At 35.8% G+C, this 17,878-nt stretch overlaps 1 protein-coding gene across 1 annotated transcript in view; it reads right to left on the minus strand.

The window, feature by feature from the left end:
• Positions 1-4,665: 4,665 nt before the first annotated feature.
• Dgkb (diacylglycerol kinase beta) overlaps positions 4,666-17,878 on the minus strand; it is a 750,451-nt gene continuing 737,238 nt past the window's right edge. The window contains exon 25 of the mRNA XM_052185925.1: positions 4,666-8,214. Within this exon, the coding sequence (XP_052041885.1) occupies positions 8,107-8,214 (108 nt within the window). The 3' untranslated portion in view covers positions 4,666-8,106. The remainder of the gene's footprint in view (positions 8,215-17,878) is intronic.

Here is a 17,878-nt window from a genome sequence, read left to right on the forward strand (position 1 = left end):
GGAGCCTTAGAACGAGGGAAGCAGAGATAAATGATCCCTGGATTGGGAGCTTGGAAGACCAGAATGCTAGGCAGAAAGCAATAGCGACATCAGCACTCTGGAGTGAAGATTACTTTAAGGGAAATGGGCAAATGGATCTGGAGGAGTGAAGTTCAAGGAAGCTCAGCATTTGGTTTGTGGGTTGATTATTATGACATTCTTTTATACAAGTGTATAGTGGGATTGCTAACAAAATGTCTTACAGGAAGATTTGAGGGGACTGTTCTAATAAAGACTATGACAATACTTACATTTAGTGTGTGGCAGTGTATCCTTGTAACCCCAGTATAGAGGGAAAAAGATAGGCAGATCCTGGGAACCAAACTAACTGAGGCACCAAACCATATTGCCTCACTCCCATTAAACTCCCTCTCTCCCACTAAACTTACCTAAGGTTTAGTGGGAGAGACTCCTCAAGGCAATATGGAAGTTGTGCTTCGCTGGATCTGCATGAACTTACTTGCATACACAGACTTCTTTCATGAACACATATGCACACAAAAATTTCTTGTACTTTGGTAAAACCAATTCACAGAAGAAAATAGAGATTTTTATACAAAATGCAGTTTAGAATTGTTTTCTTTTTTAATTTGAAGACAAGGAACAAAGCTCACGCTGGAATTCTCACACTTGAGAAGATGGGGCAGGAGGCTAACAAGCTGAAAACCAGACTGATCTATGTAAGAAAAACTCATCTCACAGTAATGAAGCAAAACATCAACAAAGGTGATAACAGCTAGCTAATGGCATGAGCAGACAGTAGAAAATGTGAAGTAAATGTGATAGAAAAGTCTTGGTGACTATTTGGTTATCTAGAATAGGGCATGCTTTTATGAGATGGAAAGCCAACACAGATACACATGAAGTCATGAGAGAATGCATGTGAGTCATGGTTTCTGCAAGTGGATTTCTCAATACCTGTCAGTCCAAGTCAAAAAGCAGAAAGCACATGACTTTCTAGCACTGAAATAAGGTCTGGGCCACTGGGAGGGTCTGTGCTTTCCTCAAAGAATTGTCCACAGCTCTGAGTTGGTGAAGGAATAACTTAAGTGAAATTTAGAGATTTACATAATTTTTTTCTACATTGTCTCTCTGAAACAGGCATATGTCTTTGTGTTATTTCCTCCATCAAATCTTAAGTAAGAATAACTACCTCCAAACATTAGTTATATCTCAGATTCAAATGGGATTTGTTTATCTTACTCTGTTTAAGTCACAATGTGAGTGCCAATGAATTTATAAGGTGGGTCAAACAAGAGTTAAAAATAGATCAATGGTGGTAGTTCAGATCAATACTTTTAGGAGATTTTCTGTTTATCATGCCTGTTGGATATTCAGTTAAAGAAGTAGAAATAGATAGCAGGTACACGGTTTAGACTAGAAATCTAAATTAGAGAATTCTAGGTGGTGCTTAGGTATATTAAAATTATATATATATAATATATATAATTATTATATATTATAATATTATAATATATATATATATATATATATATTCCATTTACCAATAAACTATAACTAAAGAGTAAGAAAGGCAAAGGTATGGTGCTAAGAAGATTACTTAACTGGTAGATGTAGAAAAAAAGGCCAATGTCCCAGGCCTGAAATTTGAAATGTTCAATAGGGGGCCTCTGAGACAACTTAGTAGGTAATGGTGCTTGTCTTGGTAGATGATAACCTGAAAGAAACTATATAAAGGTCCACAAAGTTGTCCTTTGGCTTTCACATGTATACTCACAGGATCACATGTGGACTTGCACACAAACATGCAATAAATAAAATTTTAGAATGTGTTAAAATGGACTCTATAGACTAGTGATGTTCAACCTGTGGTGATTCTCAACCTGTCCCAAATTTTTTTGGTGGAGGTCAATGATCCATTCATAGGAATCACACATCAGATATTTCTTGCTGAAATTCATAACAGTAGCGAAGTTATAGTTATGAAGTAACAGTGAAAATCATCTTATGCTTGGGGGAGAGGCGGCCACCCCAGCATGAGGAAGTATATGAAATGAGTCTAAAATATGGAAAGTCAAGAACCACTCCTGTAGATCAAGGATCTCTTGGTGTTTACTGCCTCTGTCTCCTAAAATTATGTACAGTTTGTGCCTGGAATTTCTCCAGCTGTTCCAACACTTGGGAGTTCAGTAGGAACGATATAATCATTCATTGTATTTGGTGACAAGCAGATGAATACTTTGTGATATTGAGGCCTATTTTTCTATCAGTGATGATATCAAACTCTTCCAAATATTGCCTTATTCAATTCTATTTTGAAAATAAATATTGCCATCAGTGATAGTATTCATGCTTTTGAATATATTTTTTCTTGTCATATTACATTGCAATTCCAAGATGAGTTGTTTGTCTTTGTTAAGACAGGGTCTTAAAAAATAGTCCTGGATGGCCTACAACTCTTTATGCAGACCATGCTGGTCTCAAATTTATAAAGACCTGCCTGTCTCTATCTCCAAAGTGCTAAGATTAAAAGTGTACACTACCATACCTGGTGATACATTTATTTAATGTTACTATAAGAAGTGAAGTCATGGATGTCATTTACGTTCATGTTATATTTAACTAGATATAGATGAAATTGAACCTAATTTCATGCTAGGTGAGAGGCAGTGTGGGTAAGTTCTTTAGGAAGAGAACCCATTATTCCACCTCAGGGCTCATTCCTGACTGTTTCATAAATTTCAATGTGTCTATGACTGTTTCTAATGCAGAGATGGTGTTGATGGTCGTAGAAATTGTTTAAATGAGTTCATTTACGTGGAAAACTATGCTAGAAATTAAACAAGCACTACAAAATCATCAGAGCTTGCTTTTATTGAAAAATTACATTGTTAATACCTAACTCATCTGCTTGTTTGTCACTAAGTCAATGCAGTGTGCAGGGCATGGGCAGCCCATGGTTTCATGTTATTTCACTGGCTTATCTAGCCTTTGCAGATTCCTTTTCATGGCCTGAGGTCACATATGCCAAGTGACCTCCTACTGCTTTCACATACCCTTTTTTAGCTTGTCCCTTGTTGTTTGGGGTACAGTCTATGAAGCACATGGATCCTGTGGTTCCCACCATAGCCTTTGAGAGGGAAGCTTAGGATAAACGCTGACCACTAAATGAGGTAAGAAGATTTCTGGGTTGGTGTCTGCCCAGGCCAAGGAAAGAAGCTTCAGAGTATGAGAGCCATGGAACATAGGTCTCCTTCTTGGAATTCTTCCCAGGATATGCCAGGTCTGGATGGGTGTCCCTCAGGGAAAGGACTACTCTCTGGAATACTTGTGACAGAATGTGTAGGGACTGGAGGAGTGATTCAAACAGCACCTTTGATAAGAAACATCTAGCCAGTGATAGGCTTACAGAGCATAAGAATTTATGGAGTTGCATTAACAGTACCCAATGTAGTTTTCATCAGGATTATCTTTTCCTAAGATTAAGTGGGTAATCAGTCTTTACAAGGGAAGATGCTTTTTGGACAGGAGACTCAGCCATTACTTGTCCCGTATTTAACACTTACATTTTTAGTGGTATTTATTTATTTTGTCTGTATATTTTTACTACTTAACTTTTATATACTTAGCATCAACAATTTTACCACTAATACCAACAGTACTTCAGTATTCCGGAACTTAACATTTTAAAGAAGTTATACAAAATACGTAAAGTTCTGGAATGGGAACAGTACCACATTTCTACTTTGAGGCTCTTAAATTCGGAACACTTAAGAATTACTGCTTTTTTCTCCATTTCTACTTGTTTCCTTGCCTCTCTCTCCCATCCATCTTCCCTGCTTTGACTTTCCATGACATATGTAAACTGAAAACACAGTACACATGCTCCATCAATCAGTTCTCTAATAGTTAAGGAATCAAGGCACTGGAGCACAGAGAATTTGATCATCTGATTCGTCTCATGCACTCATGTTCTCTTACTCCGACTTTTCTTATTCATATTTATTTCTCTTTGTAAAATTCTAGATCTTCAAAAGTGCCATTTGTCGACCTACCTTCTCTTAAGGTTATTTGGAATGACTGCCTGATTCCATCATTTCCCTTAGACATATTTCATACTTCACATACATAATTCACTCACATAATGTAGTTATTAATACATTCAACTCTTCTAGTAGATGTGAATATTTAGAAAAAAAAACAATGTGCCCTTGATAAATTTTTGTAATACTTTCAGAACTTTTGAAAATATTTGCCTTAGCCAACACACAAGTGGTAGTTGATGCCTGTTCTAGAATATATTTAGAAATTAATTTCACATTGAAATTCAATTGTGTTCTTTATAATCCTTAACTTAGCTTATTGACCTTTCTTTGATTTGCAAAATCATATATAATCACAAATACAATGTAGGGCAAAAAGCACCACAAAGTTAAATGGTTTGGTTTTTAAAGACTAGTAATTTAATCCTCAAACACAGTCTTCTTGTTCCTGACAAAGGTAAAGTAGCTTGCAAGGTCCTCTAATGGAAAGTTATTGAGGATGTTCTCACAGGTATTTCACATGAAGGGAGCATCTAGGACAGAACAAAGGATGCACAAGTGAATGGTTAACACTTTTATTTCAAAAACCAGGATTTGTACATAACACTTTCTGAGAAAATAATTAAGATAGTTTAATTAAACAAACCCTATGTTTTAAACACAATAAGAATATATAGAAAGGTTCAAATGAGAATTTACTCAAACCTTTAAACACAATTCATTTCAGTTTGGCTGGTTTAAGGAGGGGATATCTGTCTTTCACAGAACAAAAGGCTTTTCTTAGATTTATTTATTATTTTATTACATTCCACAGTCTCAATATATGCTATAAGTGCTATAAAGGTATATCCTTTAATGTGGAATATATGTTATGCATTGATTACTTCTTTGAGGGTTATATGTACCATAAAAATACGCCTTTCTTTTCAAAACCAACAGAAAACCAGCTAACACTAACAGAAATAGGAAAGGAACCACCTAAGAGCCCTAGCTAGTGTGAGTAGTATTGACAGTCTTGGATTCAAGCAGATTGTGCCCCGGAAAAAGTACTTAGCCCCACTCCCTAATACAAGACACCTGAACAAAGTGAGTAATGGGTGTGTCTTGCCTTCAGGAGACTGTCTACACTGAACCCCTGGTCAGAGAGCTCTAGAAAGGCAGCAACCACATAGCCCATTCAAAGTAAAAGGCTTTTTTCTTCTATTACCAAAACTTAACCATCACTCTCCGCATCAAGTACACTTGACACACACATGATGGAGAGTGAGAAAATACACATATGACGTTTGAAATACTGGATGTACACAGATATCACTCTTCCTATTTCCTAAAAGTGTGCATTTCCAGTTTTTTTCTGGAATCTGTCATCTCTGTTTATGAATTTACTGTATGGCAGTGTGTAGCAGGGTATGAACCTCTATCCTTGAGATCCTCTGACCTTTGTAAGTTAGTGCAGTTTTCATTTTTCACACGCTTCATTTGGAACTTTATCACTACTATGTCTACGAGAGTTAAAAAATAGGTTGACTCAACACCTCCAACACCCACACACCTAGAAGAAAAGTTTCCATTTTGTAAAGCTAACATTCATAATTCAATATTTTAATATGCCATAGAACTTTCCATTTAGAATTTTCCTTAAAATATATATTCTTCACATGAAGCTGTCATAGAAAAAGAAGAGAATATCTTCTCTTATTTCAAAACCATCAAAGTAGATTTAAAAAAAAAACTACTTTCCAAACCCCAGGAGTAGTGTACTCAAAGGGCAAGCACATCAGTTATCTTAAAAAAAAAACGAGTTTAGAAAAGTCAAAATTGATTCTTTTTTGAAGACTTATTAGTGTTACCCATGAATCCAATGGACTGAAATGTAGTACCTGTTAGCACTGCTGGTCCTCATGCAGCTATGCTGAAGTGCAGCAGGGGCCCACTATATCAGCTACTGAAACATCCAGGCCAGGTCTTTAATTTTTCTATTATCGGTCCCCAGTGCACAGATGCTGCAAATAATTCAGAAACTGCTGCTGCCTTAATGTATTACAGAACATGAAATAATTTGTGGATTCAAAATAACATTTTGGTACAAGGTCTGCCTGCCCACTGTAGAAAAGCTCATCAATTTGTGTAAAAATATTTATTACCTGTAATGAGAGATGCACAAAAGCAAAAGATGTGTTATGTAACATTATGTGAGTGATGCGTTTGTGGTTGTTTTGAACATTCTTTTGGTCTAGATTGCTGTTCTGATGAATAACTATTTTATTATTACTATACTAGGACAACTGATTGCTGTACTGAATTTGCAATTTTAATCATAATTTTCCTGGGTAAGCTAAATTATGTCTTAATTCTATTCAAAAGCTTTTATTTTTGAAGCAATTAAAGTTATTGTTGATTGGTATTTAGCATCCAATGTTCCTGGAATACTAAAGGAATACACTTTATACATAATCTTCCATTACAGAACATTGCTTGAGAGCAGCTATTTGATACAACAGCATTCACTTGAGTTTTCAAACCAAAGAAGTAAAATTACAGCAATTTCACTTGAAATCAATAAATCCATGCACAGAGTTGTGTTCAACAGAATCACTAACTGCTATTTGTTATTCAAAGATGAAAGAATCAATAGAAAAATAGAACTGATAAATCATTAGCACTTTAATGCAGAGCAGGGAGGAAAGCTGATAAATCATGCATTTCAAGCACTCGTTTTCCTGATGGCGTGGTGTCTGAAAACATAAATCGTGCAGTGATGAGATGCAGGTCAGTGTGACTGAACTACACTGAGACTGCCCAGAAGTATTTTGTTTCATATGATAGCTTAAAGGAACACGATGAAAAGTAGTAGTTCCACATTTCTTTAAACAATCAGAGACGAGACCATGCCTTGAACACACCTTAAACAGTGAGCCAGGCCTTTCTATATTCTTGAACATTTTAATGTCATAGAGATGGGGAAGGAATGAATGAGTAGTAAGAGGCTAATTGCATGCATGATTTGCTTCAATGAGCTCAATATTATTGCAGGTAGCAATCTCCCAGAGAAGGAACCAATGCTGTCATTTACCTTCTTGAAGTGCACTTAAGAGATCCATTAAAAATCACAGACGTATATGGTAGGGAGACCAAATAACCATGAAATTGGCAATTGAGATTTGATTATGCTGTATGATTTACTGGTTTTGAATGGTGAACATTTTAATCACAATAAATGGGTAATCCAGTCCTTTCTGACATTTTACTTTTCACAAACTCATAAGAACTCTAATCTCTGATTCTTTGGTGGGAAACATATTCATTAGGCACATAGTTTAAACCATCTATTTGGCTACTACTGTGATTATGCATTTGTGTATAGATTCTTATATAGAAAGGTATAAAGCTTGCTATATAATCACACTTACTTCCAGTAACATATTTTCTCTCATGTTTTGTTTTGTTAAAGGCAAAGCTAAACAAACTGAAAACCATTTTATAGTGTTATAGCACAAGAAGAATCTTATGCTTGACATCTTAATGTCTTCTGGGAAGAGTAAAGATATTGAGAAAGAGAGAGCTAGAGCATGGTATCATTGGCAACTCTTTAATACAATGTTTGAATTTAGCTTCTTCTTAAGCCACAGGTCCAACACCATGGATGCAGTGACTCTAATAGGCAAAGGATGTCACTTCTCACTTGGGATTGTTGCAGCCATACTTATTACTGCTTGCCAATGACAGCAATTATACAAGAAATCCTTTCCCATCATACTTCCTTGAACTTTTGCAGGTTTTTTTCTCACAGTCAGTAAATGGAAATGGCATAAGATGAGAGTGGGAGACAGAAAACCTATGAGTGTGCATGCAACTAAAATATGCAGTTTCACATCATATAAACTTCTACTTTTCATGCAAATAGGCCTATAAAAACAGAGACAACAAATTTTTCTAATAGCCAATTTTTTTTTTTACAGCAGCTCAATAACAAAAACTGTGAATTCCAAAGATTTCGTAGGAGCAGGAGACTTGAAATGGTTCAAAGTGTTCCATGTATGCTGTTTCGGTTTCTTCTAGAAGCTCACTCCTTGCTTCGGTTTCTTGTTCTTTTGATGAGTGAGCAGAATAATCCAGTTTTGGGTGGAGGTCCCATCAACATTGGAGCCTGGTTCTTGTGTGAAATTTTTATCTAGGGAAGAGAGTGATATCAAGACAAACTATTAAGTTCTGAGAACCTCTGCTGCTGTGTTTCATGAGTAACGCAAATAAGACAAAGATAAATTTCAAAAATATTATGGGAGACAAGGGCATACATTTAAATAATATTCACATGCTAGCCAACCATAGAAATTATCTGGTCACGATTTTAATATGGTCTTATATCTCACTCACTAGTACTACTGCAGTCTCCCAGACCTCTTAATTTATATGGCATGATTACCCAGTGTCATGTCATGACCATTACTCACATATTATTGAAACAGGAAAAGATGTGCAATTACTCTATTTAGTCCATGACCCAGTGTTAGGAGGTACTTAGCATTAGGCAAACCTTATTTATCTTTTTAATCATATTGTTTCTCTCCTTCAACACGAGCTCAAAGGCTTCATTTCCAAACAATCATTAAGAATGAAAGTCAAAAGTTAACATGCATGAAAGGTCAGAAATGATCTCTCTAATTTGTTAATTAATTGGTAATACAATAGAATCAGATACTAAGAAGTCTGCTGAAGACACTCAGAAGCACTGTTCCAAAGCCACTCCTGTTGGTTTCTGTGGTATAAAACTACGAATCACCTTAAATGAGACAACCTTAAAGTAGATTATGTCTGCAATTTTCTCTAATTCAACTCTAAATTAGAGAAGACATTTTATGAATATATGCTATGCTCAAAGCTAATTGAAAGCAATTATCAAAGTGGCATTTTGTCTGTGACTTTAAGATACATTGTAAGATAATAAATGATTCTCATTATGTAATAAAAAGGTCACATCTTGCCTTAGGCTATGAGTTTTTCAAAAGCAATCTAAGACATTTTCTTTAGCGAACTGCAACTAATACAAGAGCCATCGCTTATTAAATATCAGTTGTCACCTGTGCAGCATCCGCACTAGAGATGAGCATTCCTTTCAAAAAGAAACACCACCTCATTAAAAGCTGAAAAAATATATCTCTGAAAGTGCATACCTGACATTTTCAAGTTAAAATAAATCTCCTTCACTTGTCATTCACTAATAGCAATGAAGCAAAAAATAAAAAAATAAAATAGATGTTTGTCACATGAATCACATCCTTAAATCAGTATTAGGACTTTTAGGAAATGAAAATTCATATTCTACAAAGGCAGAAGTACATTTAAAAAAACCCAAACGAACAAAAATCTTTAAATATGCTGGAAGCCAACTATTCTGGAAAGATACATTTTTTAAAAAAAATATAAATACATTGCATTTGTAAAGGCTGATAGGCTAACATCCAGAGCATCAAAATCTCTGGATGCTGATTCTATCTTTGTTATCTATGATGTGAGAAATGCATAGCCATCAGTTAAGATGTCAAAATACTCCCTTCATATGTAGATTAAAAATAATCTCTACCAAACTTTCCATTCTTAATTCAGGTTTCTACCACACTGAAAATTAATTGATCGATTTCTATTTTTATTAGTTTGATCTTTGACAGTTTCATATATCCTTTATCTTCTTTCCAACCAACTAACATTCCTCTTTAAGTCATCCAGTCTACATCTTACTTTCCTGATGTTGTTGTAGCTGTTGTCTTTCCCAAGGGTTCTACATGAACCACTATGGAGATAACAGCATGAAGCTAACTACTAGGGCATCAACAACTCAGCAGCAGCTCCCTCACAGAAGACAGTGGCCTTCTTTTCTCTACCTTGTGGGTTGCCATGAGCTCTCTTGTAGGGAAAAGACCCAAGCTTCTCTTTCGTCTCCAACTGAATGTTTACTGGATCAGACATTGGTTTTTAACTCCAACTTTAGAGTTTTTAACTTCTTTAGGTGGGATCTCAAACAGTATCATTTATCATTCATTCACTTAGCAGAAATTATCCTACTCTTCCTTTACTTCAGGCAGTGCACCAATAAACTAGAATAAATACATAATATGAAATCATTGCTTTCAAGAAATTATAGGACTCTACAAAAGAAAATGTAAGAAGCATCTACAATAACATTTTAAGGGTTGAAATAGGGAGCTAAGCAGAAAGGAACTGTTTTTCAGTTCTGAAATAGAATCATTTTATGCAAAACATAATTTTAAATGAGTACGTAAGGAAGTAGTACTTAAATGATGACTCTATCTTTAGATAAAAATATTTATCAAAATGAACCAAATAACATAAATTTTGTATTTGTAGTTCAGGGTCTATATCTATTATCAGTTACAATGGCATAGGATCATTTTAGAAAGTGATATAATTATTAAGATTTTATAAGAAATCTTTCTAGTCACTGGAAATAAGCATCAGTTTGGATGCGGTACAGCCAATAGTTCACATGATGAAAATCTATGAGACTTGTATATTGGACAGCATTTGAAAAGAATGAATCTTTGTTCTACCTCTTTCAAAAATAGCCTACAATCTCACTTTGTGCTTTTGATATTATGAGACCCTAATTCTCGATCATGTTTTCAGTTTAGAAGAAGTATATGAGCCAGTTTTCTTTATGCAATTGTCTATAACCTGTCCTCTTGCTCACTTGCTATTTCCCATGGTTAACAATTTGCTTTTAAAACAGGAATTTATTTCTATAAAAACAAAATGAGAAATAATTGGCTGTATTTTTCTTTTGGCCAGAAGCTATAATAAGGGAGAAACTTGTATTCATAGACTCTCTACCACACGTCCCAGCTTTTAGTATAGAGCATCTCATTGGATAATTATGTGTTTTTACACTTAGCTGAAGTGAAAACAATACCATTAAGATGCAACATCATGAAGACAGAACAACATAGTTATAAAATGTGCAAAATGACAAATATTGTCCTCAAACAATGGGCATTCTAATCGTCTATAAAACTACAGTGGAAGAAGAAAGGTATTTCTACTGAGCTGGCAATAGGTAAATGTTTGCAATCTTAGTATCTATCAGACCATGGCAGGAGGAACATGGGCTAGGTGCACTTTTAAATAGAAAAGCAAATTTGAAACAAAACAATCAAGAAAGGAATTTCCACTGATCCATGTTTAATGGTGGTAGTCTATGACTGAAATTACAGCCCTCAGAAGTCTGAGACTGAAAGATAGTCAGCTAGACCCAGTCTAAAATAGAAAACAAAGTAGAAAATTCCATATGGAAACTAAGAGGGAGGGTGAGAGGGACAGAAACATGAAAACAGAAAAAGGGATATCTATCTATCATCTATCTATCTATCTATCTATCTATCTATCTATCAACTATTATCTGTCTATCTCTTCTATCATCTATATATCTGTATATCTGTCTATCTATCTTTCTATTGATATCTATCTATCTCTCTGTCTCTTCAATCATCTGCATATATGTATCTATATATCTATTGATATTTATCTATTATCTATCTTTCACCTATCTATCATCTATCTATCTATCTATCTATCTATCTATTTATCTATCTATCTATCTATCTATCTATCTAATCTATCTATCTATCTATAATCTATCTATCCATCCATACATCCATCTCTATCTATCTATTTATCTATCTATCTATCTATCTATCTATCTATCTATCTATCTATTCATCTCTATGTATCTCTGTGGAGAGAAAGTAACAAAGACAGATATCAACTCTATATCTAGAAACAACATCCCTACTAAATACCACATACTATCAAGTGAAAGTCTCAGTACCCAGAATGAGTTGTATGTTTTTGTGTTATTGGCCAGTAGCAATCCCAGAGAACCCTAAATGTTATAAGCTATTGCCATTTCTTTAGGCTACCCTCCAGAATCTGATAACTCTGTACATGCAGGAGTCATAAATTAAGAATAGATAGAACACACACACACACACACACACGCACAAACACACCCATATAATTTCTACTTGGGAAGCAAAAAACTTAAAGAACATTAGCAATATATATAAAGATTTACTAAGATTTATTGTAATAGGGTTTCTGCTGAGTGCCTAGTTGGATGCTACTTGGATGCCACATTTTGAGTTGGTCTCAACTAAAAGCCATTTATATGAAAATAAACAGTGGTATGAAAAAGTATAGAATTGACATAAGATTTCATTAAGCGATAAAAGAAGGAGTTTATACCTTCCTGGCTTCAGAACAGAAGGTGAACAGGGTCTCTTCACTTTGGGCCATACTGTTAAATGCTTACTGGTAACCAAGTAAAGTTGGAAAGAAGAGAAGTGAGCCTTCTTTTATATTTTTTCTAACCATTTTTTTTTGGCTCAGGTCACTGATAAATGTTTATCTGGTTTCCTAGTGTCAAATATTTCCACCTACCTTTAATATGAAAATTAAAATTTAACTTCCTTATGGAATCTCTACACTAGCTATTCCCTTGAGACATAGCAGTTTATCTAAACCCTTGTAGTATCCTGATAGGCCTGGAACAAAGATGGACTTGCTTTTTTAAAGGAAGCCATATATCGCTACCGTTTGGCTCTTTAACACCCTCAAAGGCATCAAAGGTTTACTTGGTAGCTTCTGGGGCTGCTGGGAGTCAGTGGAACATTAGGAGCCGGGGCCTTGTGGAAGGAAGCTGGGTTTTTGGTAGTGTGCTCTTAGGGTGATATTTAAATACTCAGTCCCTTCTCTGTCTTTTGTTTCTTGGCTGCTTTCTCTGCCTGATGTTAGCTCCACAGTGTTCTGTACCAATACAGACCCAAAGCAACAAGACCAGGTAACTATGAGTTGGGGGTTCTGAAACTGTAAACCTTTCCTCTCCATGAATTATTTTTCTTTAGTATTTTCTCAAACTGAGAGAAGATTGGTAGTATACCTATCTTGAAAAGACTAATTCTTATCATGATTTTGCTTTTTACATATTTGATTTTATTTTCCCAACAACCCCAAGATGTGTCAACATTTTTATTTCATATTAAAGGCCACATAAACTTGGTTCCTGTAATCCATGTAACACATCAATTTGTAAATACAAAAGCAGAGTTTGGGAGCTGCCCCTTTCTGATTTCACCTTGCTAAATACCTGCTCTGTACCTTGCTACTAGCTATTTTCCTGGAAAACACTTCCTTTCTGATACCAAATGTGCAAAAGTAGGACAGTGTGTATGTGTGTGTGTATGCCTGTGAGATAAGCATTTTACTACAAAGATATTGAGAGAAAGTAATGTCTATTTGTCATGGTGGAAAACTGTGACATATGAGTAAATCAGAATTTTCTTCTCATAAGCATAGTTAGGGACTGGGTGCCAGATTTGAGGCAAGACAAATAGCAGGCAGAGCAAGGTGGTGATCCACTCAAAAGGTGGAACAGATTTTAGTTGTGATAGAGCCAAATAGATAGAGCAAGGGCAGATTCAATAGATGTTAAGGAGGCACAACCTAAAGAACATGGCATTTGGTTGTGCTGAGTAATGGAAAAGGGGAAGGCATTTATAGGTCTACAACGCATTTAAATTTGAATTTCCCTGTGTGATGTGATAGAACAAAAGGTACTTATGCCATTGGTGACAACTGGGAAGTTGGTGATGTCAGTGTAGAGTGTGACAATCTGAAGGCGAGGTCCAATGTCTTTGTGGGTATGGTGTTCAGAAGGCATATGTGAATTTAGTGTACTCATAATAACATGACAATAGATTACTGATGAGATAGCAAACAGGAAATGTAGATATATGATTTTTAAACATGAGAATATTGACATTTTATATTGAAGTAAGAGAATGACATAGTGTAAAAAGTATACCATAAACCACCAGAGAAGTAGATATAAATGATAAAAGGAGTTGTTGTTATACACAATGTCTAATATGTCTTCAATGTGGTCTAGTCCTTGTCTGTTAAGTAGTGTGTAACTTCCAAAGCACATGCATTTGAAGAAAGTGCATGCTAAAATTTGTTACAATGGTCTGCACACGATGTACCTACGGTATTAAAATGTTCAACCTAATTCTAAATATTTAAATTACATTGAGAGTTTTATGTTGCAGGATGTTTATGTAGATGTCCACATAATTGCGTGGCTGGCAAATGTCCACATTTCTGTGCAGGGCTAAATGGTAAATGCTTATGGTTTTTAGCTCTTTCTCTAGAACTTCACACATGGTGATTCAAGTTTAGAGGAGTAGAAGATGTACAAGCACCTTCTTCCTTTCCAGTATCCACCCAATCAAAATCACTGTGATCCACAGGCTGAGCCTCCTTAGAATCTCTTGAGTCTTCCCTTGCTAAATTCAGTCTGGAACTACCATACAGTCTAAACAGTAAATGCTTGTAGCTGCTATAGTTCAGTGTAGTTTTTGGACTATGTGAAAATAAATGAGAATGACTGTTTTAATAAGGCTTTATTTATGGAAGCTGAATTTGAATTTCATAACATTTTCACATTATGAAATACCCTTCTTTTGATTTTTTCTTATGTTTTAAAAATGTGAAAAGTATTCTTATATACAGCTAGATAAAAAGTAGCCAAAATTTGATGACCTCTGATGCCATAATGAAAATCCAGTGCTAAACTGTGTGTTATAAAGTGAAACCTTTTAATTTAAAATTATTCTATATGCAGTGATCAGTATTTGAACAAAGAAAACGATTTTTTAGCAGTATATCTTTGCTATACTAAGTGCCAACATTCACAATTTATTTGGTGAAAACTTCTCAATTGGAATGTATGCTAATAGTTCTTAGATTTAGTCATATATACATTGATTAAACTCAGCTTCAGTGAATAATATCTTTAATTGATTCTCATGGCTCCAAACTAGGTTGAGCTTAATAATACACAGGTTCTTAGACTGTCCCTCAGAAGGCAGCATGCCCCTTTATAAATATCCTCTCTGTGCCGAGCCAACATTTTTTTTTCTTGCTTCATCTCTTTAAGAGTTTATTATCACTGGATTTATTCAGCTGCCTTAGAAATGAATGGAGTTTTCAGGACAAAGTAAATGCCATAAAATATCTGTGGGGAGAGCTTAATTTAGCAATCACCTGGAACATTAAAATTTACCAAGTTTGAATTTGGAATAAGGTTGTATCCTTTCAACAGTGGGAACTCCCTTTGAATTCAAGCATGAAACAGAGCCACATGACAGTGGGGGGTGGGGTAAAGTGCATACAAAATTTTCAGGTGGATATAAAAAGAAAGAGAGAAAAGCAAAGAGAAAGAAAGGGAGAGAGGAGAGGGGAGAGGGAAGGAGAGAGACAGAGGGAGGGAGGAAGTAATGGAGTGGGAGAGGAAAAGAGAGAGAAGAGACAGAGGGGGAGGAGGAAGGAGGAGGAGGGGGTAGGAGGGAGAGAGAGGGAGAGGGGGATGGGGAGAGAGGGGAAGAGGGAGAAAGATAGGGAGAGAGAGGGAAGGAGGGAGGGAAGGGGAGGGAGGGAGGGAGAGAAATCCATTCTCAGCTTCATTATGATTCCATTTTCTGGAATGATGACAATTTTCAAATTCCATGTTAAGTCTTTAATAGCATCAAATTCAAAGAAGCCATTATTAGGATTTAAGACAAAAATATTTAAAGGTAAAAATGAGATTCTGCCTTGCTGATGCAATTCACAGGAACTTTAAATAAATATGGGAAAAAAAGAAGAAGCACTTTTTTTCCTCCTGATGGCCATGGGCCATTTGGCCATGCTGAAGGAGAAATAGGTATATACCTGAATTTGGAATTTCTTTTAAGATATAAATTTTATTCTTCATTCAAAAAGTGTTTATGGTCTTAATTGGTTTTCAAGAAGGTCAAAGACACTTTTAACTCATTTTTACTATTCCTCTAAGAAATTAAACTGACAAGTTTATCCCTTGTATGTTCAAGTGTTAGATCTTATGAAGAAACACTACCAACAACAGGATAAAGAGAACACAAAAACTACCCCCTCCTGAGTGTAATAAAAATATACCCACAACTCTCACTTTCATGAATTATACTTCACTTCAAAATCTCTATATGGCCCTTTTTATCTAGCACAGTCTTAAAGAATTGGACTTAAAGCAAGTATTTGAACTTGCCTCTGGTCTCAACCAGTTTTTGGAGTCTGCTCAAAGACATCATGACTTTGCTGCTAAGTCTTAGTCTGTCCCAGGAGGATGACCAGCAAATATTACTTGATGATATGGATGCTCACATATGATTTACCAAGGATAGTTATTATTTTTCATATTCAATTTTTCAAAATTATGAAAACTTTATTCATAATTTTAATGCAATCACATGTTTTCTGATGAAGAGCACATTTGGCCAACTTTTCTATCTGAGATATAACTGTTCAAATTTCTTGGGCGTCACTGAGGTACTGCAGAGTGGTGTTGCTTTGTTTTACTCTGACACCTGGTGGCATCCCTTCCCTTTGCTAGGTCCCCCTTTTTGCAAAACAAACAAACAAAAAAACATTATGGGAATTTGTTAATTATTAAAAGCAAAGGTTGAAACTATGGGTGTCCGGGTTTCCTAATCTATCATGGCAATGATCAAAAAAACCCTTGCCTTTGGGATAAGGTGTCTTAAGTGTTAGGCTAAGCCTAAGTATTGAAGCTCTTCCATTTTGACATCATAGCCATTACAGAATTTCCAGTGAATAATGTCATGATAGTTGACGTGGTGAACAGTGTGTCTAAGGCATTGATGAGTGGGCATACTTTAACCTATTCTGAAATACACAGAAAAGTACTTGAAAAAAATTTCAGATTCCTCTGCTTCTAGTTGTTTCATCATTTATCACACATTGAGCACATCCTTAAGTGCCATGTTTTTTGGATTTTCTTTCCTCCTCAAACAGTTTGCTACTCAATAAGACGGATGTTCTTTGTTTAGGACTATGCTATTTCAGAAACCTTCTAACACTGCTCCTCATCGGTGTAATCCCTGACCATAGGGTCTTGCCGCCATCATTTCAGTTTGCATTCCTCTTGCTCAAACACTTGCTTACTTCAAAATGGTTCTTCATCCAAAGCTAAGCATATTTCTGTGGGCTTCAAGGCCCTGTTGCGTCACAGGAGTCACTTCCATTGAAGTACTTGCTGTGCTTACAGCTCTTTTTAATTCACCTTAACTTCTGTCTTGCCCTGGCTCAGATCCTGCATGCTCTACACATTCCCATGGCTGCTTTTCTCAGTAGGACTCTTTCCTTTGAGGTTGTTTATTTACTTGTCATCTTTTAATGTCTGTTCTGCTTTGAAATCTTTGAAAGCTTTCTTGGGCTGCTTCTTCTTCTTCTTCTTCTTCTTCTTCTTCTTCTTCTTCTTCTTCTTCTTCTTCTTCTTCTTCTTCTTCTTCTTCTTCTTCTTCTTCTCCTCTTCCTCCTCCTCCTCCTCCTCCTCCTCTCTCTCTCTCTCTCTCTCTCTCTCTCTCTCTCTCTCTCTCTCTCTCTCTCTCTCTCCTCTCTCTCACTCTTTCTCTTACTCTCTTTCACTCTCTCTGTATGTGTGGCATGTCTCCTCCCTCCTCTCTCTTTTGGTTTTTACTTACATTTTTTCATTCGATATATTCTTTATTTACATTTCAAGTGATTTTCCCTTTCCTGGATCCCCCCTCCCCGAAAGTCCCATAAGCCCTCTTCTCTCCCCCTGTTCCCCAATTCACCCATTCCCATTTCCCTGTCCTGGTATTTCCCTACACTGCTGCACTGAGCTTTTCCAGGACTGGGGGCTACTCCTTCCTTCTTCTTGGGCATCATTTGATATGTGCATTGTGTCTTAGATATTCCAAGCTTCT

This window comes from Apodemus sylvaticus, chromosome 6, assembly GCF_947179515.1.
Source record: "Apodemus sylvaticus chromosome 6, mApoSyl1.1, whole genome shotgun sequence".
NCBI classification, from domain to species: domain Eukaryota; kingdom Metazoa; phylum Chordata; class Mammalia; order Rodentia; family Muridae; genus Apodemus; species Apodemus sylvaticus.